The sequence below is a fragment of the Choloepus didactylus genome, chromosome 9, assembly GCF_015220235.1.
Source record: "Choloepus didactylus isolate mChoDid1 chromosome 9, mChoDid1.pri, whole genome shotgun sequence".
Taxonomy (NCBI): Eukaryota; Metazoa; Chordata; class Mammalia; order Pilosa; family Megalonychidae; genus Choloepus; species Choloepus didactylus.
The window spans coordinates 50,475,905-50,499,833 of record NC_051315.1 but is presented as its reverse complement, the minus strand read 5'-3'; the positions used below and the strand labels follow the sequence as shown (position 1 = coordinate 50,499,833).

Below are 23,929 nucleotides of genomic sequence, written 5' to 3'. Positions count from 1 at the left end.
CTAATCAAGGCATCCTCAGAGAACTGTGTGATGGGTCTGCCCCTCTGCACCCATCTCTTACCTCTCTCCTGTACTTACCTTGTTTGACCAGGGCTTCCCATCCCTGCCTGCACCTTATTAGAATCACCTGGGAAAGGTTTAAAAAAATACATAGGGCTGCAGCCCACCCCAAACCAGCTAACTCCTCATAGCTGTGGGTAGGGTCCAAGCATAGGTAGATGTAAGGGCTCTCCAGATAATTCAATGCATCGAAGGTTGAGAACCCCTCCTTCAAGTGCAAGTGCATGGCTCTTTCTTTTTCTCAAGCATCACCCTCTTTCCCACTTTAGGGCCAAAGCATTTGTGATTACTTTCTCCTGGAACCTTCTGCCCCAGTCTGCAAATAGCTCTCTACTTTTTATTAAATCAGGTCCAGCTTCCTTGGGTCACTGCATCTAGTAATGGCCCCTGACTCTAATGTTCACCAGTCACTCTATCATCTTAGCCTATTTTAGTTTCTCATAATATTCTGTGAAATCATGTTATTTATTTCTTTACTTGTTTATTGCCTATCTCATTTCAGGAGAATAGAGATCTAGGATTTACCTGTGTTTGAGTCGCTGCTGCATTCCCCGCACCTAGAACAATGCCACATAGCAGACGCTCAACAAATTCTTATTAAATGAATACATGTTTTATTGCAGAGCATTAAATTTTAAGATTATTGAAAGTAGAGAACTATATCTTCTATTTCCCTTTTGAATTTCCAGAATTTCCAATATAATATTTGGTACTGTACAAAAATGCTAACTAATCAACCCTCAAAAAAACATATCCAGAACAAAGAAAAAGTCTAATTTTATTGCATTTCCTTGCTCTAGTGTCCAGTGTTCTTTAGATACAAACAAATGACTTCTCTGTGACTGAGTTGGTATATCCAGAATGGTCAACTATTACTTTTAAGTTGTGATTACAAATAATAAGTGAGTGAGTGAGTGAGTGAGTGAATTTACCATCCAGTCTGGTACAGAAGCTCTCCTAGCATCTCCACCCACTGCTTTATGCTCTAGTGATAATAATAATGTCTGCTATTGACTATTAAATGCTTACAGTGTTCTTGAACCCCATGAAGCACTTCACATCCATTCTGGGCATCTGAGATTGTTGCTGTTACTATCCTCATTTTCCTGAAGAGGAAATTTTAAAAATTTGCCTGATATTACACAGTAGAGACTTGAATCCAGGTTATAGGACTTCAAGATTTGCGATCCTAAACATTATCTGTCCTATGGCTGTGCTCCATTCTTCTACCTGCTACAGTGCCTTTACCCCGTCTCTGTGTGGCAGTCCTCTGCCACTGAAACTCAGCTGAAGAATAGCCTTTTCCCTGGGCTTTCTCTTCCTCCCCAAGGTCTAAGTTATGATTCCTGCCTCCATTATGTCTTTTAGCACATCCTATTGCATTTCCTTTACTGTAGTTTACTTGCCCATATATCCCATTTAACTATGAGCTCCTTAAGGAGGGGGACCCTATCTCATCCAGTAATGTCTGATGTATGCTAGCTGCCAATATTTATAGACGAAATAGACTGATGAGTCTGTTTCAAAAGATGAAGTAAATATAGCAAACATCCTAGGTTTCCTTTTACAACCCACAATGGATCTGTCATCCTAAAATGATCTCAATTCTTCTTAAACCTCTTAATATTTTTAACTTATAACTTACCTTTTGACTCTAGTAAGTATTACACTCAGAGGTTGCCCAGAAACAAGCATGGATGTATCAAAATAATCCAGGAATCAGGAAAGGAATTTATGACTTGTAAAATAGGGACTTAATAAATATTTATTGACATGAGAGGGTAGTAGGGAGAGAATGACAAGTGGGAAGTATTCTTCAAGGTTAAGAACTCTGGCTTTGTGTCCTAGCTCTGCCATTATACAGCCGGGTGTTCCTGGGCTACGCATTTCATCTGTTTCATACTCACTGCTAAAAGTTGACTTTTTAAAAAAATTGGTTTATTTCTTGAACACTTACTTTGTGCTTTGCACTAGACCACACTCTGGGTACTTAAAGATTAATAAGACGTAATCTCTTACCCTTAGGTCTATGATAGGGAAGATAGACATATAGATAAGTAATTAAAAATAATAGTCATTTATGTATGTATCCACATATAAACATAATTTTTCATAAATGCAAATATGTGAAAATATATTTACTTTTTACCTTCAGTCTTAATTTTTTCACTTTTTTTGTTGACTCACTACTCACCCTACTTTCTCCCTAGGTATCCCATGTTAAGGGTTTAGTGTCTATCTCTCCATAGTTTATATTTTTCTCTCTATTCATGCAATCCTATGACAATATATAGGGGTTCTTTTTTAGTTATTACTTGTTCTTTGAAAATGGAATCATATTTAACACATTTTTCAGTAAATTGCTTTTTTCACTCAGCACTACCTTGTGGAACTTCCTTTGAATCATCTGGATTGGTGTTACTTCTTCCTTAAATATTTGGAAGAGTTTATGTGTAAAATTATCTGGGCATGGAGTTTTCTTTATCCAGAGGCTTTCAGCTATGAATTTAATTTGTTTATTAGATTTATAAACTATTCAGATTTTCCTTTTTTTCTTGCTTCAGTATTTATAAAGTATTTTTTATGATTTTTATGATGTCCCATTATTCATTTTTGATACTGGTCATTTGTGCCTTTTTTTTTTTTTTTTTTTTTTTTGGCTCAGTATTGCTGTATTTGCAATTTTTTAGTCTTTTCAAAGAACCAGTTTTTGACTTTGTTGATTTTTCTCTGTGTTTTCTATTTGATCACTGCTGTTTATTTATTTTCTTCTAATTTCTTTGAATTTAGTTTTTCACTTTTTAGCTTCTTTAAATGATCATTTAAAATATTGATGGTATTTGAATTTTCATTTTAATAAATATTGCCAGGTGGCTTTCAAAAAATCTGTAACACTTTGCATTTTCATCATCAATGTAGAAAAGTAACTATTTACCCAACTACCACCAGCAATAGAATTGCAGATTTTTTATTAAATATTTTCCCAGTATGATGGGTGAGAAGTAACGGTTTCCATTTTCCCAAACAGGTGATCTGAACATATTATAGTAAATGTTAGGCATAATCTGTGCACAGAAAGTGCACTTTAGCCCACTGCGGGACCTGGGAAGGCTTCCTGGAGGAGGTGAGGCCAGAACTAGATTATAGATAAATTCCAAAGGAGCTTGTAGTAATGGTTTCTAAGATACTTCCTAATTCTGAAATTCTAGGGAATTGTAAAATATGATAAATTTTGAGAATTACACAATGATGTATTACCTTATGTCTCATCTTGAGCTTCTAAAGCAAGTGGCCAAACTATCAAGAATCAAAGAAGCCTGAAATGTCTGTTCTCTTTTATAGCAATGGAGGCATTCCTACACAGCTTCATATGACATTTATGATTTAAATAAAAGGTCAGTGACTTCCCCATAAAATCTATTAGGCTTTTCTAGTGTAATAAAAAAATAAAACCTTACTGTGATTTATCGTTTTGGCAATGTTTCCTTTTATCTTTTTTTTCCAGGCAATTGATTACAGATGAAAGAATTCCGAACAACACACAATGTATCACATGGTCACCAGAGGGTCATAAATTGGTTAGTGAAACTTTCCTGTTGTCAGAAAAGCATTGGCTCAAATCTTTTTCAAATGTGCTCACTGCTACTCCTGATACAAGACTGGTATTTTGGAAAATACAGTGATATCGCCTAAGATAGAATGTTATTAGCTTAACACAGTAAATACAATTTCTGAAAGCTTCTGATCTACTTATTACAGAGTTGCTTTGTCACTGGGAGAACATGCTGCTCATGTTCTACTTATCTGTACTTAGGTCTTGTTAAGAGTTACACCTGCCTTCCACCAGTTCTGTGACTGTCTAGGTCACTGGAGATATATTTTCATGTTCCACATTGCTGAGAGAATGTTAGAAGCGCAAACGAATCTAAACAGGAAGACAGATGTTCATCTGCAGTTGAACTTCTTCCCAGCATGAACCGCACTCCCTCTACATTGCCCCCACACACCCCCAAAAAAAGAAATGCATAAGCATACATCATGCTATAGAAGTGGTCAGTCTTCTAGATATTCTCACACATTAGCACCCAAATAGTGGTAATTGTGAGCTCCTTGTTTTTAACATATTAAGAAGGTCACCAGGGTTATTTGGGGGTTATACCCTCTGTCCCTGTAATTTTGGAATGTGAGAATGGGAGTACATGACTCTTCATCTTGCTCAAATTGAATATCTAACCTTTGGTAATAATTACACTTGCATACCAAAACTTGTTTTAGGGCACAGTAATTGATAAATGTTTTTATAAAAAAACTCCAGAATAAAATATAATTGGTTATGATTGATACCAATCCTTTGTTTGTTTTCATCTTTCTAGGCATATGTTTGGAAAAATGATGTTTATATTAAAAATGAACCCAATTTACCAAGTCACAGGATCACACGGACTGGAAAAGAAAATGTAATATATAATGGCATCATGGACTGGGTTTATGAAGGTAGAAATTTTTAAAGTTTTTTCAAATAAAAACTCTATTCTCTTTTTAAAACAAGGTATCTTTTCAAGTGGAGAAATCCAACGACATTGAAAGCTCACTACACCAGGTGTCTTATAAACCAAGAAATTCTTAGCAGTAGCTGGTGCTACTTATGTCCTCTTTGTTTCACAAAACTCTTTTTGTCTTTGGTTTTTCTGCTACAAAAGGCTTCTCTGTGTAGGTAGCTTTTCTTCTTTACTGAGGCATAAAAGCATCCAGATTAAAATCAGATGTTTTCTAACCAGGCCTACCTAGCCCAGAAGTTACTAAGTAAAGCGTGTACTCCTACAGCATTCCAAAAGATGACAAAATATTGTCCGGAGGTGGAGGAGTAGAGGAGAAGAAAATGCCTGTTTTATGGAGGATTTGTGTTCATTTGAACTTGCACAAACCATGATTTCCTGTTTTTAGAAAATAAAAAAGTAATTGTAAAGGTTTAGGAAAAAAGTGAGTAAAAAACAAAACTAACTTAAAACATTTAAAAGGAATATTCTATTAGGATAGAGTTTTGGAATATATTAGAAAATTTTTTCATGTCTTTAGTTGCCAAGGTAAAAGGCATTTTGAGGCTGTTCCAAAACTTTCATAGGGTTGCCTCATGCTTATTAGAAAGACTTAGCCTTATTTCATCCTATTTTTTTCTTCTTCATAGTTAAAAAATAATTTTTCTTCATGACTTAATTTTTGGTCCTACCAAATTCCAGTCAAGTTGAATTTTGTAACAGGTAGCATTATAACCCAAAAAATCAAGTTAAAAGAAATAAATTCCCATGGCCCAGAAATAAATATTTGATGAAAGTTACTAACAGTGGTCACTTAGAGATTAGAAAAAAATCTTCAACACTTGTTGGACAGCAGAGCACAGCCTCGGGACCTGAGTAAAGCATCTTCCCAAAAGTTGTGGCCCCCCTTGCAGAACAGCAGGTGTCTAAGATAACAGCCAACACTAACTTCCTGTCCAAAGTAGATAGTAGTTGGCGGGATCTCATTTTGCTCACTCGTGACTAAGCCATTCACATGCAGAAGAAAGGTTCTGCAGCCCCAGCATGGGCCTCGCTCTAAAAATGGGACTTGGGTCCCTCCAGGGAAGTCCTTACAGTTGGTTTTGTGTATTTACAAATGATCCATACTTGGAAAAGAGCACACCTGTTTTCCATATATGGGAGCCACCCTCTTTGCTGTGGCCGTGAAGACTTCGGGGAATGGAAGAGAGTGCATTTTGAGAATCTGTAGGTCCATTAGTAAGAGAAGGGGCAAGGCTGTGAGGTCAGGAGTGAGGCCACGTGCCACTCTGGAGACAGACTCACAGGGAAACCTAACATACCTCCCACCACACCCCAGGCCCCCAAATATCTTTTCACTTTTCCCATTTTTTGCTTTGTCTTAGTGCATGATATTTGAATTGATTATTACCTTACTTTAATAAATACCTTCTCTTTCTAAAAATGATACTACTTTATCTCTTACTATGAAGTTAAACACATTAACATAACCCAGACTGAAAGTGAGAATTTGGTGAGAGGAAGGGTGAGAAAGGACAGAGAAGTATATAATTTTGAAACAGGGAGCTCTCCTTATGCTCTGAAATGTCGGCGTTTACAGTGGGCGCTTGCGACAATTCAGTGCAGTTCACTATTGAATGCCCACCACGTGTGAGGTGCTGTGCCAGGCACTGGGGATGTAGAGACAAATGCCACCCAATCATTGCTCGCAGGGAATTCAGCCCAGAGAAGGAGGAAAACATGCCAACAAATAAGTAGCATGGAGCATAAGTGCCCTGCTTGGAGGAGAGCACTAGGTGCAGGGTACTCAGGAAGGTCTGAGGCATCACAGGATGTGGGGGAGGGTACAGGGTGGCAGGAGTAACTGTGCTTTTATCAGGAGGGGGCTGGAAATCTTTTCCTTCATTTGTCATTCTCCTTTCTCCTTTGCTGTGGTCCTTTCATTCTCAGGACTTCGGATTTGACCAGAAGTTTTATATTAACTTTTTGTTTCATTGCCAATATGGAAAAATATATCCTATATTCCAGATAACCACCCAGTTCAAAACATAAAACACCACCTTCTACTTGCACTTAAATGTAATTTAAAAAAAAAAAAAAACATTCCTGTAAGTGTATTTTTTTTTTAGCCCGAATTTCTTTATTTTTTTTTTTTAATTCAGTTTTATTGAAATATATTCATAAACCATACAGTCATCCATGGTATACAATCAACTGTTCACAGTATGATCATATAGTTATGCATTCATCACCACAATCTATTTCTGAACATTTTCCTTACATCAGAAAGAATCAGAATAAGAATAAAAAATAAAAGTGAAAAGAGAATACCCAAACCATCCCCCCATCCCACCCTATTTGTCATTTAGTTTTTACTCCCATTTTTCTACTGATTTTTTTCAATTTTTTAACTTTGTTTATCAAAAAATTAAAAACAAACAGGCAAACAACAACCAAAAAAACCCCACAACATTTCAAACAAAGCAATGGATTAAGGAAAACAAATAACCTAAAATAACTACTTTGCTTCCAATATGTTCCTATCATCTGTAAGTGTATTTATTTTATGTAATTGTAGGCTAGAAACCATGGGTAGAAAAGCTACAAGGAATGAGCCATCAGTTTGGTAGATGAAGTTTTGAGTGGAAATATCCTTCGACTTGGAATCGCAAAGCCTAGGTTCTGGGTTTTGTCTGAGGCAATTAACTCAATGGCTCTAAGCTTTAGTTTCCTTCTCTGTAAAAACGGGCTATAAATAAACTCACCTGGTGATCTTTGTGAAGACTCAAGAAGTGTTTTGTAAATTATAAATTGCTGCGTAAAGGTCTCTCAATGTTACAGGTTTAACTGCTCATAGAGTCCAAGGGAGAGACAGGCTGCCTTTGTTAGTCTCCAGATAGTGGGTTTTCAGGCCCTGGAAGTGTTAAAATAGAGACAGGAAGGGTCAGTGTAGCAGGGATATTAAAAGCATGAACTCTGGAATCCCACAGGTCTGGGTTCATTATTGATTCTATCACTTATTAATCATATGACCCAGGGCAGATTACTTATCAACTTTAGGTCTGCCTCACTTTGCTCATCTGTACAATGGGGTATTGTGGCAGATTAACTGAGATCATGCTGTCAATTTCTTGTTCATGCCTAGAGCGTAGTTAGCACTCCTCAAACGTCAACTCTTCATCACGATAATAATTATTATATTGAAAACAGCCATTTAGAGGAAACTTGTAGAGAGGGCTCAAGCATCAGAAAAATAATTGGGATAGATGATTTCCTAACTCTATGAATCTAGTTTCTATGCTTTTAATTTTACATTTACATTCACATCAGCACGTGAGACTTGTGTATAAAGGAATCTGCATAGAGGAATAGGGGTCTCCACCCAGTCTACGTGACTCCTCCATTCCCAGATGGTAAAAGAAGTTCTGGCATGTTAGGAGCAAGGGATCAGAAGTCCATGCATAGACTTTCATAATAAACATAGTGGGGAGCTGCATTTGTTGGGGATTTAGATGAGACCAACAATGTACTGGAAAGGAAGACATTTTCTTTCATTTGCCTCCCTCTTTGACCCTATTCCTTTACCTATTAGAATATACACCAGAAAAGGGTGTCAATCCAAGAGCATCTTCGGTTTGGGGCCTGGGCAAAGGAATTGTTTCTCAGTAAGGTTCTCATGGAATCCCTTGCCATTCTAAATCCATCCTTCCCAAAACTTGTCTGTGCCAAGAGTAGCAAACTCGGGGCACCATATTGGTTTGGTAGCCTGGAGCTACACACCCCCCACCAGTACCCTGCAGGCTCAGTACAAACTGAGCCCAGTTGGGGAGAGTGCACTGGCATGTTACTGTTGGGAAATTACAAAGGATAATCAGCCTTCTGTGCAAAATTTACTTTTATATGTTTTGAGGCATAAATTTAAAGTATTATCAGATACAGAAAAAAAATGTAGCTCTTATGTTAAATATGGTGCATTCAAATAATCTAAAATGGTCCAATGCGTTACTTACTTTTACAATCTAAATATAATCTGGAAGATTTTATTTTTATTTATTTGTATTACTCTGATTTTGGAAGCCCAGCAAATGCAAAGTGGTTCATTAGTTGAACTCTACTGTAATTACTAAAGCTAATGAGAACAATATTTTGAATGCCAAAGCCAATTTATCAGCTACTTCTTGTAACAGAACAATTTATGTCTTTTTTTTTCAGAGGAAGTCTTCAGTGCCCACTCTGCTCTGTGGTGGTCTCCAAACGGCACTTTTTTAGCATATGCCCAGTTTAATGATACAGAAGTTCCGCTTATTGAATACCCCTTCTACTCTGAGGAGTCACTGCAGTACCCAAAGATTGTGCAGGTTCCATATCCAAAGGTCTGTGCTCTTTTCCTTATAGCACTTCAGGGATTTGATGGGAAGAGAATGGTTTCATTTAATCTCTTCCTGCTAATGAAAATATTGTCAGTCTCTCTTCAACAGCTTGCTGTGATTATTCCTGCTGAAGTCAACAGCATCTGGCAATTTTAAAGTATTTTTATTATCCCAGGAAAGAGTGTGATTTAAGGTTTTGTAATTTCTCCAAAAACTTTGAGGAATGACAAAGCAGAAAAAAAATGATGGGAAAAATGTTTTTGAAAGAGGTAGCTAGGGGAATGAAAATGATTGAATGGAAGAAAAGAGAGGCTGTAACTGAATCAGAAGCTCATGCCGTTTGCAGGAGTTGGAATATGCACCCACTGAAGTTGAAAAGCTTGATGATATCAGACTGTATTACTAACTAACAGGATACATGACTAGTTTTAGTGGTTCTTTTATAGATTTACCCACTAATGTAAACAACACACATCCTCTATTTAGAATAATAGTGTCACGCCTTGATTTTCAAGGCTGCTTTCCTCCTCCAGGATACATAGTTATTAAAATTGAAAGGCTTTGTTCAGCAGTGTAAGCCAGGGAAAAGGGAGGTCTAGGAGGCAACCAGGGATTCTACACTAAGACCACAATAAATGTTAAAATAAAAGCTTGGGCAAAATTTGGTTAGATCTCAGAGAGTTTTATTCAGTTAATTCATGAATTGGGGAAATTCTAACCACCAAGAGGTAGAGAGGAATTCTGCTGAACAGAGAGCCACAGGCTTTTATTGACAGAAAAAGGGACTACACTGGGAGGAAATGTCATTGGTTAATGCAGACTGTATTTCCTAATATGGTTAGTGCAGGTGGTTGCTTAGCAGTGAGGAATTTAGCCGGCATAAGAAGAGGAAGTTGGTGATAGCTGAACTTTTGTTTTCTGGGCAAGCCGGACATCTACAGGGAAGAGAAACTTATTTAGATTTTGGATTTTGCTGACATGATTTTGGTTTTGCTTGGCACGGACACCTCTGCTTAGGCCTACTCGAGTTTATTATCAAGTCCTTCATTTTGATCTGGCCTTAGCCAAGCCAAGGGCTGAGATCAAAATGTAAGGCATTAGCACTACTAAGCAGTTACCACCTGCTGGCTCTAGATAGCACTTTTAGGTGATTAACTCTAGGTTACAGATGTTAAGGGGTTGGTGTTTTTCTCTTCATGCTTCTGTCGTTCTAGACAGATGTATACTAGTTGGCAAGATGGCTGTGTACAACCACTTAAAATGTTTGACAGGATACAGTGCACCAGAGAAGCTATCATGATGACTATGAGTAGTAAAATGCCCAATATTTGGAGTATGCTTCTGAGCCAAGGACCCCTGGACCCAAACTAACTGAAATTAAAGAGATCAAAAGACAATCTCAAGGAAGGACTTACTTGTTTGAGCAATGTGGTTTGTTTGACTATTTCATGAAACTGTGTTTCTACCTCCCCAGAAGTGTTTATCCAAGTACAGCAGGTGGTATTGATGACAGCATAAACTTCCTTGTTCAGCCAGGAAGTAGTCAAGCACAATTCTACTGTTTAAAATAACTTTAGCTAAAGAATCTAACAATTTTTCTTATGCAGAAATAGTCTTTACAGTGGAATAGCAATTTTTCCTACTGCTACACATAAAATTTCTAATCATATTTTCATTGGTGTTAATTCCTAACTCAGGCAATAAGAGTCTAACAAAAAAGGCTTACTCTGCATCAGTGACACCACCAGGTAATTCGCATTTGACTCAGGAATGTAGATTAAGTAGGATAGTATAGTGTGAAGTTTCAGATTTGTTATGAATTTCTAAGGGACAAGAAGGCATCCGAGGGTGCATTATCCCATCACTGTCCAATGACCTCTGCAAGGAGTGGCCCAACCAGTAGAGGTTTCATTTACTCCACAAAGAACAATAAACCCTGGAAGGTGGCAGCCTCTGGATATATGAGTGAGCCATTTGCCATTTTCATTGTATTGAGAGTTGTTGCATCATGCCGGGTTGCCCAGAGGTTTGGGGAGGAAGGATGCACAGCTAATGGCTGTGCCATTATCTTTGTTACAGAGCATAAATGAAGGCTTTTCTGATGTTTGCACAAATGTAAGGCAAGGGAAATCAGCTCCTGTGGTAGTGATCCTGGCTCAACAGAGAGGAGAAAGAGATAAGGGATGAGTGACAGTTTTAAAGGTGGCATTTGGGACCTGAGAGTGATTAGTGATGGGTAAAACAATTGGGTCTCTGACAGCATGTACAGATCGTGGTTTGTGATGACAGATCCAACAATCGGTTAGAGTTCTCCCTTTTGCAATGGCCTTGGGAAAAAATGAATGATAGCATTCTTTCCAGACCATGGCAAGAAGGAAGAAAGAGACGAGCAAGAAAAGTTCAAACATTCTTTGATGATAGAATCTTCTAAGCAAGATAGAAAAGATGTGCAAAAGGGATGTGGAAATAATAGAGATGCAACAGTAATTGTGAAGAATACTATAAGGAACATGACAGGAGCGTGGGAGTTCATGGAATCTTGTTCCGTGATCTTGGGTGGAAGCTGTCCACTTCGTGAAGCTCTCTAGTTCTCGTATGAGTAAAGTTTAGTTGTAGATCTCCAATTTGTTCACAGGTACAAGTATTGGAAGATGAAGCCCTTTTAACATGTGAGACATGAACCCAAGGTGCAAACCCTTCTAGTTTGACTGCAGAGTTAGAAGTTAACAGTACCTTGTATGGTCCCTTCCAGCATGGTTCAAGGGCTGTTTTGCATGGATGTTGTTTCCAGTGTACCCAATTGTCAGAACTTAGGGCGTGAGGAGATTTGGATCTGGAAATTCGTCCCTCATCTGCTGGAGATAACATGTTGCAAAAGTCATTAGAAATTTACAGTATTGAGTTATCTCCTGTTGGGGAGGCAAAGGATCAATGTTAAGATTGAGGCCAATTGACATAGGTCTTCCAGTGATAATTTCATAGGAAGAAAGTTTATGTTTCCCAAAAGGTGTGCTTTGAGCTGCCATAAGGGCCATGGAAGAATTTTAAGCCAAGGTAACCTGGTTTCCTCAGTTATTTTAGAGAATTTAAGTTTCAATATGCCATGTGTTCTCCCCGCCTTTGCAGAGGATTGAGGGTGGTAGGGACAATATAATGCCAACTCGTTTGTAGAATCTTAGTTAGGGCTTTAATGACTTGCCAAGTAAAATGAGTGGCTTGGTCATTAGAAATAATTGAAGGCATTCCCAAGGCAGGACACACATTTTCCAAAAGTTTTTTAGTAACTAGTATAGCATCTGCTTTACAACAAGGAAAGGCCTCTGTCTATTGAAATGTTTGAGACTAACTGATATGAGTCATCTTAATCTGGTCTTTAAAAACGTTTAGTTACTTTCTTACTGTGCCAGACTTACTGAACATAAATGCAACCTTGTTCACGAGCAGTCGGGGTACATGGAGCCTGTCTAATTTGTAAGAACACTGACGCTAGGCTTTTAACTTCAGCCTGGAGGACCTGACGAGCATTTAGGGTGGGGCTAAAGCTCATTTCATAACCTTAGATATATTTATAACTGTGCGCACTCGGTCATATGTTCCTAGGGAAGGTATGATGGTGCATATGGAAGAGTGGAATCCTATATTGCGGGAGATCAAGGGATTGGAGCTGTTAACCCTCTATTGTCAGTTTGAGGCCCAGCATACAAAAGATACCAAGTTAGCTTTCTGACTGGCATTTAAGCTAGATAATATATGCAAGGTCATAGGATCCAGTCCAATTTACAGGTAGGTAATAAAGCCGTGCAGTTGTCTGCAGTTTATAAAGGGTTTGCAAAATAGCTCAGACAATAAATAGGAGCAGAATCTGATAATTCACAGAGGAAGTGTGCCACAGTTTTCCATTGAAATAAAAAAAATTTATTTATAGTCACCCTTCTTTTCATCAAGGATAACCTCAAAAAGATTATTCTTAATTATAAAATAAGGAAGGTTTATTTACATAGGTGCCACAAGAATGGTGGTTTACCATATAGGTTCTTTTAAGTTTGCTTTGCTGATAGTTTTTATAAGGAACTTCCCATTAGACTTTTAAAAGCTTCTCCAAGCTAGGAAGCCAAGCCAAGAAGTCGACAACAGATTTCACCTGCATTCCAGAAAGTGACTCTCTTTACTGACCTGTAAGGTTCAGGACCCTGGAGCTAGGTAGCAGACCGGTTTTTCCAAGCAGATTTTGTAAGCATTGGCTTCATAAAGTTTCTTAAAAATATCTGGTCACATCTGATTAAATGAACATCATTCTTAAACATGATATTCCAGTCAAATCTTTGATTACATAACCAGTTTCTCCAATTATGTCCTGTTAACAAGGAGGACAGATTCTAACTGCACCTATGTAAATAATTATTTTGCCATAAAAATAAGGCTATTCAATAAGTCTCCAAATTGTGGAGGGCACAAGTAGGGAGGAAAAAATGAAGGTTTTATGAATTATAGAGCTTAAGGGAAAAGAGTAAGGGATTTCTTATATCTAGAAAATAGAACATTAAGACATCAGCAATAATCCAAACTAAACTATAATTGTTCTGTATCCATTCATCTAGTCCTAGGAGATTAAGCCTTGTTCCGGTCAGTCTTGTGTTAGCAATCTCATGACCAACTGGCTTCTTTGCTAGAATTCTTAAAATGGCCATGGTTAACTTATTACTCTTTTATAAAAGTGGCAGTTCTGATGAAAGTTCATTACAAACATAATGTAATAGAGAAGGAAATTTGTTTCTGTGACTTGTAATTTTTTTATGTTTTTTAAATTCTGTTTCATTGAGGTTATAGTGACATACCATACAATCATCCACCGTGTACAATTGTTCACAGTACCATCATATAATTAGCTGTACATTCATCACCACAATCAATTTCTAAACATTTTCATTGTTCCAAAAAAAATATAAAAATAACAATGAAAGTATAAAAGAACACCGAAAACATTCCATCCCCCCATCCCACCCTATTTTTCATGTAATTTTTTACTCCATTTTCCTACTCATCTGTCCATACATTGGATAAAGGGAGTATGAGCCACAAGGTTTCGCAATCACAAAATCACACTGTGTAACTTACATAGTTATGCAATTGTCTTCAAGAATCAAGGTAACTGGGTTGCAGTTCAACAGTTTCAGGTATTTCCTTCTACCTATTCTAATACACCAAAGACTAAAAAGGGATGCCTACATAGAGCATAAGAATATCCTCCAGAGTAACCTGTTGACTCCATTTAAAGTCTTTCAGTCGCTGAAACTTTATTTTGTTTCATTTTGCTTCCCCCTTTTGGTCGAGAAGATTTTCTTAATCCCACGATGCCAGATCCAGGCTCATCCCTGGGAGTCATGACCTGTGTTGCCAGGGAGATTTACACCCCTGGGAGTCAGGTCCCACATAGAGGAAAGGGCAGTGGGTTTACTTGCTGAGTGGGCTTAGAGAGAGAGAGGCCATATCTGAGCAACAAAAGAGGTTCTCTGGGAGTGAGAACAATTATAAGTAGGCTTAGCCTCTCCTTTGCCATAACAAGCTCCATGAGGACAAGCTCCAAGAGTGAGGACTTGGCTTACCAAATTGGTAGTCCTCAATGCTTGCAGTAATAACCCAGGTAGGGAAGTTCAACATTTATGCATTTTTCCCCAGTTCCTCCGGCAGGCCCTACAAATACATTTTTATTCTCCCCAAAATACTTTGAGATATATTGGGATTTCACACTAACCTGCACAAACCAACCAGAGCTCAGTCCCATGGGAGAAGGGGCTGTCAGCTCCAGGAAGGAGAAGGGAGAACTGCAGTGGCAGCTCTTATCAGAAACTCATTCTACTGATCCAAACTCCAACCATAGATAGACTGAGACCAGACACCAGAGAATCTGAGACCAGCCAGCCCAGCAGAGAGGAGACAGGCATAGAAAAAAACAACACAAAAAACTTCAAAATAAAAGTGGAGGACTTTTGGAGTTCTGGTGAACATAGAAAGGGGAAGGGCAGAGCTCAGGCCCTGAGGCTCATAGGCAAATCCCGAAGAAAAGCTGATCTCTCTGCCCTGTGGACCTTTCCTTAATGGCCCTAATTGCTTTGTCTCTTAGCATTTCAATAACCCATTAGATCTCTGAGGAGGGCCCCCTCTTTTTTTTTTTTTTTTTTTTAATCCTTTTTTCTTTTTCTAAAACAATTACTCTAAGAAGCCCAATACAGAAAGCTTCAAAGACTTGCAATTTGGGCAGGTCAAGACAAGAGCAGAACTAAGAGAGCTCTGAGACAAAAGGCAATAATCCAGTGGCTGAGAAAATTTACTAAACACCACAACTTCCCAAGAAAATGGGGGTGTCCGCTCACAGCCATCATCCTGGTGGACAGGAAACACTCCTGCCCATCACCAGCCCCATAGCCCAGAACTGCCCCAGACAACCCAGTGTGGCGGAAGTGCTTCAAATAACAGGTACACACCACAAAACTGGGCGTGGACATTAGCCTTCCCTGCAACCTCAGCTGAATGTCCCAGAGTTGGGAAGGTGGAGCAGTGTGAATTAACAAAGCCCCATTCAACCATCAGTTCAGCAGACTGGGAGCCTCCCTACATAGCCCAGCAGCCGAGAACCGCCCTGGGGGGACGGCACTCACCTGTGACATAGCACAGTTACCCCTCAACAGAGGACCAGGGGGTGCATGGCCTGGAAGAGGGACCCACTTGCAAGTCTCAGGAGCCATACGCCAATACCAAGGACTTGTGGGTCAGTGGCAGAGACAAACTGTGGCAGGACTGAACTGAAGGATTAGACTATTGCAGCAGCTTTAAAACTCCAGGATCACCAGGGAGATTTGATTGTTAGAGCCACCCCCCTCCCTGACTGCCCAGAAACACCCCCCATATACAGGGCAGGCAACACCAACTACACACGCAAGCTTGGTACAGCAATTGGACCCCACAAGGCTCACTCCCCCACTCACCACAAAGGCAAAGCAGGGGAGAACTGGCTTGTGGAGAACAGGTGGCTCGTGGACGCGACCTGCTGGTTAGTTAGAGAAAGTGTACTCCACGAAGCTGTAGATCTGATAAATTGGAGATAAGGACTTCAATTGGTCTGCAAATCCTAAAAGAACCCTATCAAGTTCAGCAAATGCCAAGAGGCCAAAAAAAACAGAAAATTATAAAGCATATGAAAAAACCAGACAATATGGATAACCCAGGCCCAAACACCCAAATCAAAAGATCAGAAGAGACACAGCACCTAGAGCAGCTACTCAAAGAACTAAAGATGAACAATGAGACCATAGTACGGGATACAAAGGATATCAAGAAGACCCTAGAAGAGCATAAAGAAGACATTGCAAGACTAAATAAAAAAATGGATGATCTTATGGAAATTAAAGAAACTGTTGACCAAATTAAAAAGATACTGGACACTCATAGTACAAGACTAGAGGAAGTTGAACAACGAATCAGTGACCTGGAAGATGACAGAATGGAAAATGAAAGCATAAAAGAAACAATGGGGAAAAAAATTGAAAAAATCGAAACGGACCGCAGGGATATGAGAGATAATATAAAAAGTCCAAATATAAGACTCATTGGTGTTCCAGAAGGGGAAGAAAAGGGTAAAGGTCTAGGAAGAGTATTCAAAGAAATTGTTGGGAAAACTTCCCAAATCTTCTAAACAACATAAATACACAAATCGTAAATGCTCAGTGAACTCCAAACAAAATAAATCCAAATAAACCCACCCCGAGACATATTCTGATCACACTGTCAAACACGGAAGAGAAGGAGCAAGTTCTGAAAGCAGCAAGAGAAAAGCAATTCACCACATACAAAGGAAACAGCATAAGACTAAGTAGTGACTACTTAGCAGCCACCATGGAGGCGAGAAGGCAGGGGCATGATATATTTAAAATTCTGAGAGAGAAAAATTTCCAACCAAGAATTCTTTATCCAGCAAAGCTCTCCTTCAAATTTGAGGGAGAGCTTAAATTTCTCACAGACAAACAAACGCTGAGAGAATTTGCTAATGAGAGACCTGCCCTACTGGAGATACTAAAGGGAGCCCTATAGACAGAGAAACAAAGAAAAGACAGAGAGACTTGGAGAAAGGTTCAGTACTAAAGAGATTCGGTATGGGTACAATAAAGGATAATAATAGAGAGAGGGGAAAAATATATATGACAAACATAAACCAAAGGATAAGATGGCTGATTCAAGAAATGCCTTCACGGTTATAACGTTGAATGTAAATGGATTACACTCCCCAATTAAAAGATATAGATTCACAGAATGGATCAAAAAAAATGAACCATCAATATGTTGCATACAAGACACTCATCTTAGACACAAGGACACAAAGAAATTGAAAGTGAAAGGATGGAAACAAATATTTCATGCAAGCTACAGCCAAAAGAAAGCAGGTGTAGCAATATTAATCTCAGATAAAATAGACTTTAAATGCAGGGATGTTTTGAGAGACAAAGAAGGCCACTACATACTAATAAAAGGGGCAATTCAAGAAGAAGAAATAACAATCGTAAATGTCTATGCACCCAATCAAGGTGCCACAAAATACATGAGAGAAACACTGGCAAAACTAAAGGAAGCAATTGATGTTTCCACAATAATTGTGGGAGACTTCGACACATCACTCTCTCCTATAGATAGATCAACCAGACAGAAGACCAATAAGGAAATTGAAAACCTAAACAATCTGATAAATGAATTAGATTTAACAGACATATACAGAACATTATATCCCAAATCACCAGGATACACATACTTCTCTAGTGCTCACGGAACTTTCTCCAGAATAGATCATATGCTAGGACATAAAACAAGCCTCAATAAATTTAAAAAGATTGAAATTATTCAAAGCACATTCTCTGACCACAATGGAATACAATTAGAAGTCAATAACCATCAGAGACTTAGAAAATTCACAAATACCTGGAGGTTAAACAACACACTCCTAAACAATCAGTAGGTTAAAGAAGAAATAGCAAGAGAAATTGCTAAATATATAGAGACGAATGAAAATGAGAACACAACATACCAAAACCTATGGGATGCAGCAAAAGCAGTACTGAGGGGGAAATTTATAGCACTAAACGCATATATTAAAAAGGAAGAAAGAGCCAAAATCAAAGAACTAATGGATCAACTGAAGAAGCTAGAAAAGGAACAGCAAACCAATCCTAAACCAAGTAGAAGAAAAGAAATAACAAGGATTAAAGCAGAAATAAATGACACAGAGAACAAAAAAACAATAGAGAGGATAAATATCACCAAAAGTTGGTTCTTTGAGAAGATCAACAAGATTGACAAGCCCCTAGCTAGACTGACAAAATCAAAATGAGAGAGGACTCATATAAACAAAATAATGAATGAAAAAGGTGACATAACTGCAGATCCTGAAGAAATTAAAAAAATTGTAAGAGGATACTATGAACAACTGTGTGGCAACAAACTGGATAATGTAGAGGAAATGGACAAGTTCCTGGAAACATATGAACAACGTAGACTGACCAGAGAAGAAATAGAAGACCTCAGTCAACCCATCACAAGCAAAGAGATCCAATCAGTCATCAAAATCTTCCCACAAATAAATGCCCAGGGCCAGATGGCTTCACAGGGGAATTCTACCAAACTTTCCAGAAAGAACTGACACCAATCTTACTCAAACTCTTTCAAAACATTGAAGAAAATGGAACACTACCTAACTCATTTTATGAAGCTAACATCAATCTAATACCAAAACCAGGCAAAGATGCTACAAAAAAGAAAAACTACCGGCCAATCTCCCTAATGAATATAGATGCAAAAATCCTCAACAAAATACTTGCAAATCGAATCCAAAGACACATTAAAAAAATCATACACCATGACCAAGTGGGGTTTATTCCAGGCATGCAAGGATGGTTCAACATAAGATAATCAATCAGTGTATTACAACACATTAAAAACTCGAAAGGGAAAAATTAATTGATCATCTCAATAGATGCTGAAAAAGCATTTGACAAAATCCAACATCCCTTTTTGATAAAAACACTTCAAAAGGTAGGAATTGAAGGAAACTTCCTCAATATGATAAAGAGCATATATGAAAAACCCACAGCCAGCATAGTACTCAATGATGAGAGACTGAAAGCCTTCCCTCTAAGATCAGGAACAAGACAAGGATGCCCACTGTCACCACTGTTATTCAACATTGTGCTGGAAGTGCTAGCCAGGGCAATCCGGCAAGACAAAGAAATAAAAGGCATCCAAATTGGAAAAGAAGAAGTAAAACTGTCATTGTTTGCAAATGATATGATCTTATATCTGGAAAACCCTGAGAAATCGACAATACAGCTACTAGAGCTAATAAACAAATTTAGCAAAGTAGTGGGATACAAGATTAATGCACATAAGTCAGTAATGTTTCTATATGCTAGAAATGAATGAACTGAAGAGACACTCAAGAAAAAGATACCATTTTCAATAGCAACTAAAAACATCAAGTACCTAGGAATAAACTTAACCAAAGATGTAAAAGACCTATACAAAGAAAACTACATAACTCTACTAAAAGAAATAGAAGGGGACCTTAAAAGATGGAAAAATATTCCATGTTCATGGATAGGAAGGCTAAATGTCATTAGGATGTCAATTCTACCCAAACTCATCTACAGATTCAATGCAAGCCCGATCAAAATTTTAATAACCTACTTTGCAGACTTGGAAAAGCTAGTTATCAAATTTATTTGGAAAGGGAAGATGCCTCGAATTGCTAAAGACACTCTAAAAAAGAAAAACAAAGTGGGAGGACTTACACTCCCTGACTTTGAAGCTTATTATAAAGCCACAGTTGTCAAAACAGCATGGTACTGGCACAAAAATAGACATCTAGGTCAATGGAATCGAATTGAGAATTTGGAGATAGACCCTTAGATCTATGGCCGACTGATCTTTGATAAGGCCCCCAAAGTCACTGAACTGAGTCATAATGGTCTTTTCAACAAATGGGGCTGGGAGAGTTGGATATCCATATCCAAAAGAATGAAAGAGGACCCCTACCTCACACCCTACACAAAAATTAACTCAAAATGGACCAAAGATCTCAATATAAAAGAAAGTACCATAAAACTCCTAGAATATAATGTAGGAAAACATCTTCAAGACCTTGTATTAGGCGGCCACTTCCTAGACTTTACACCGAAAGCACAAGCAACAAAAGAGAAAATAGATAAATGGGAACTCCTCAAGCTTAGAAGTTTCTGCACCTCAAAGGAATTTGTCAAAAAGGTAAAGAGGCAGCCAACTCAATGGGAAAAAATTTTTGGAAACCATGTATCTGAGAAAAGACTGATATCTTGCATATATAAAGAAATCCTACAACTCAATGACAATAGTACAGTCTGCCCAATTATAAAATGGGCAAAAGATATGAAAAGACAGTTCTCTGAAGAGGAAATACAAATGGCCAAGAATCACATGAAAAAATGTTCAGCTTCACTAGCTATTAGAGAGATGCAAATTAAGACCACAACGAGATACCATCTAACACCGATTAGAGTGGCTGCCATTAAACAAACAGGAAACTACAAATGCTGGAGAGGATGTGGAGAAATTGGAACTCTTATTCATTGTTGTTGGGACTGTATAATGGTTCAGCCACTCTGGAAGTCAGTCTGGCAGTTCCTTAGAAAACTAGATATAGAGCTACCATTCGATCCAGCGATTGCACTTCTCGGTATATACCCGGAAGATCGGAAAGCAGTGACACGAACAGATATCTGCACGCCAATGTTCATAGCAGCATTATTCACAATTGCCAAGAGGTGGAAACAACCCAAATGTCCTTCAACAGATGAGTGGATAAATAAAATGTGGTATATACACACGATGGAATACTACACGGCAGTAAGAAGGAACGATCTCGTGAAACATATGACAACATGGATGAACCTTGAAGACATAATGCTGAGTGAAATAAGCCAGGCACTAAAAGAGAAATATTATATGCTACCACTAATGTGAACTTTGAAAAATGTAAAACAAATGGTTTATAATGTAGAATGTAGGGGAACTAGCAATAGAAAGCAATTAAGGAAGGGGGAACAATAATCCAAGAAGAACAGATAAGCTATTTAACGTTCTGGGGATGCCCAGGAATGACTATGGTCTGTTAATTTCTGATGAATATAGTAGGAACAAGTTCACAGAAATGTTGTTATATTAGGTAACTTTCTTGGGGTAAAGTAGGAACATGTTGGAAGTAAAGCAGTTATCTTAGGTTAGTTGTCTTTTTCTTACTCCCTTGTTATGGTCTCTTTGAAATGTTCTTTTATTGTATTTTTTTTTTTCATACAGTTGATTTAAAAAAGAAAAAAAAGGGAAAAAAAAAAAAGGAAAAAAATATGTAGAGCCCCCTTGAGGAGCCTGTGGAGAATGCAGGGGTATTGGCCTACCCCACCTTGATGGTTGCTAACATGACCACAGACATAGGGGACTGGTGGTTTGATGGGTTGAGCCCTCTACCATAGGTTTTACCCTTGGGAAGATGGTTGCTGCAAAGGAGAGGCTAGGCCTCCCTATATTTGTGCCTAAGAGCCTCCTCCCGAATGCCGCTTTGTTGCTCGGATGCGGCCCTCTCTCTCTAGCTAAGCCAACTTGAAAGGTGAAATCACTGCCCTCCCCGCTATGTGGGATCAGACACCCAGGGGAGTGAATCTCCCTGGCAACGTGGAATATGACTCCCGGGTAGGAATGTAGACCTGGCATCGTTGGACGGAGAACATCTTCTTGACCAAAAGGGGGATGTGAAAGGAAATGAAATAAGCTTTAGTGGCAGAGAGATTCCAAAAGGAGCCGAGAGGTCACTCTGGTGGGCACTCTTACGCACAATTTAGACAACCCTTTTTAGGTTCTAAATAATTGGGGTAGCTGGTGGTGGATACCTGAAACTATCAAACTACAACCGAGAACCCATGAATCACGAAGACAATTGTATAAAAATGTAGCTTATGAGGGGTGACAATGGGATTGGGAAAGCCATAAGGACCACACTCCACTTTGTCTAGTTTATGGATGGATGAGTAGAACAATAGGGGAAGGAAACAAACAGACAAAGGTACCCAGTGTTCTTTTTTACTTCAATTGCTCTTTTTCACTTTAATTATTATTCTTGTTATTTTTGTGTGTGTGCTAATGAAGGTGTCAGGGATTGATTTAGGTGATGAATGTACAGCTATGTAATGGTACTGTGAACAATCAAATGTACGATTTGTTTTGTATGACTGCGTGGTATGTGAATATGTATCAATAAAATGAAGATTAAAAAAAAAACAAAAAAAAAAACAAAGCATACTTTACAGACCTGCATACTTTAGGTTACCAAAAAGATCTTGGAAACTGTCTTTAAACAAACATCCTACAAAACACAATCATTCTTAAAATAAAGTTTATCGGAATAATAACTCAATTTGGTTAAACATATATTTACATTTTTCATCTTTTATCAGTAAATCTATAAATTTAGGAAGAATATACCCAAGGAGAATAAAATTGTGCTTGTCTTGTACTTAACATTGATGATTTAGAAGGTATAGCTGTTTTTGTTTTAACTAACAATATTAAAATAGACCCATTTATCAAAGATTTATCTGAATTATGTGAATTTAAATTTTTAAAAAAAATTTGGCTTTAGTTTTATGAATCTTTTTTCTTCATTGAGATTATTAGAAGTTTGGTTTCTTTAATTTCTAGGGCTTTAGGAGCATTAATTTATATGTAAGTGCTTAGTTCTCTTTAAGCCAATCCGAGTAGAGCTCTTTTAAGAAGTTTTATTAGTTAGTTTTGTAATACCATCCAGAGGTAGGAAAATGTTATACATCAGACATACAGACAGGCACAGATAGAGAGTGAATAGTTTTAGTTTAAAAACTTTCAGCCATGAATCAGACATAAAACACAGAAACACACACACACAAACATAGAAATATAGAACTCACTAGTTTATATAGTTATTTTAGAGTCCTGCACTTCCTTAGTAGATTCTGAGAACCAGTTACAGTAGGCATCCCATTTGGTCTAAATGTGAAAAGGCTGCATTTCGAGACTCTCTTTTATGTTCATTTTATTTATTTTAAATTGTTTGAATATGTTTGTTCGTTATAATGTAAAAGCCATAATGCGGACTTTAGTGTGTGGTTTTAAATTTGTGCGATGACGTTATATTTTTTATGAATACTGATTTCATGACTATTTTTTCCTAGGCAGGTGCTGTGAATCCATCTGTGAGCTTCTTTATTGTAAATACAGACTCCCTCAGCCCCACCACCAATGCAACTTCCCTAGAAATCGTTGCTCCTGCATCTTTGTTAATAGGGTAAGACTCTTGACCTGAATGCTTTGGTTGTAACCAGTTTCAAGTTTCCTAGGGAGAACATTTAAAAACAAACAGCAGAATCAGTGCTGGAGGTGCTCAGTGAACCGAGAGTACAGAGTCCCTGGTCTCTTGGAGCCTACCCTGGAGCTGGGGGAGGCAGACAACAACCAGGTAAATCAAAATATAAAACGTCAAGTGGCAATAAATGTTGTGAAGAAAACTAAGGCAGGATAAAGGGGAACAGAGATGGTTGAAGGAGGTCAGAGAAGCCTCTGATAAGATGAGCTGTGAGCAGTGATGTGAAAAAAGGAGGAGTTTATCCACATGGGTGGCTGGGGTGCAGGGTCCAGGCAGGGGAACCCCAAGTGCGATGACCTGCAGAGGGAGCCTTGCAGGGACAGCGAGGAGGCCGGGTGACCGAGCAGACTGAGTGAGCGGGGAGTGATGGCAGGTAAGGTCGGATCACAGGGTGGGTAGGCCATGGCAAGGCATAAAGAAATTCAGGGAAACTGTGGGTCAGATATAAGGAACCCCTTACCACCAGCATTCGTTAAAACATCATTTGCTTCAATAATTCT

General features: G+C 38.3%; 1 protein-coding gene across 2 annotated transcripts in view; it reads left to right on the top strand.

The window, feature by feature from the left end:
- DPP4 (dipeptidyl peptidase 4) overlaps window positions 1–23,929 on the top strand; it is a 91,816-nt gene that overhangs the window by 24,306 nt on the left and 43,581 nt on the right. For both annotated transcript variants that reach the window (XM_037848902.1, XM_037848901.1), the window contains exons 6-10: window positions 3,403–3,455; window positions 3,566–3,638; window positions 4,434–4,554; window positions 8,808–8,968; window positions 23,239–23,351. In XM_037848902.1, coding sequence (XP_037704830.1) covers window positions 3,403–3,455; window positions 3,566–3,638; window positions 4,434–4,554; window positions 8,808–8,968; window positions 23,239–23,351 — 521 coding nt within the window. The remainder of the gene's footprint in view (window positions 1–3,402; window positions 3,456–3,565; window positions 3,639–4,433; window positions 4,555–8,807; window positions 8,969–23,238; window positions 23,352–23,929) is intronic.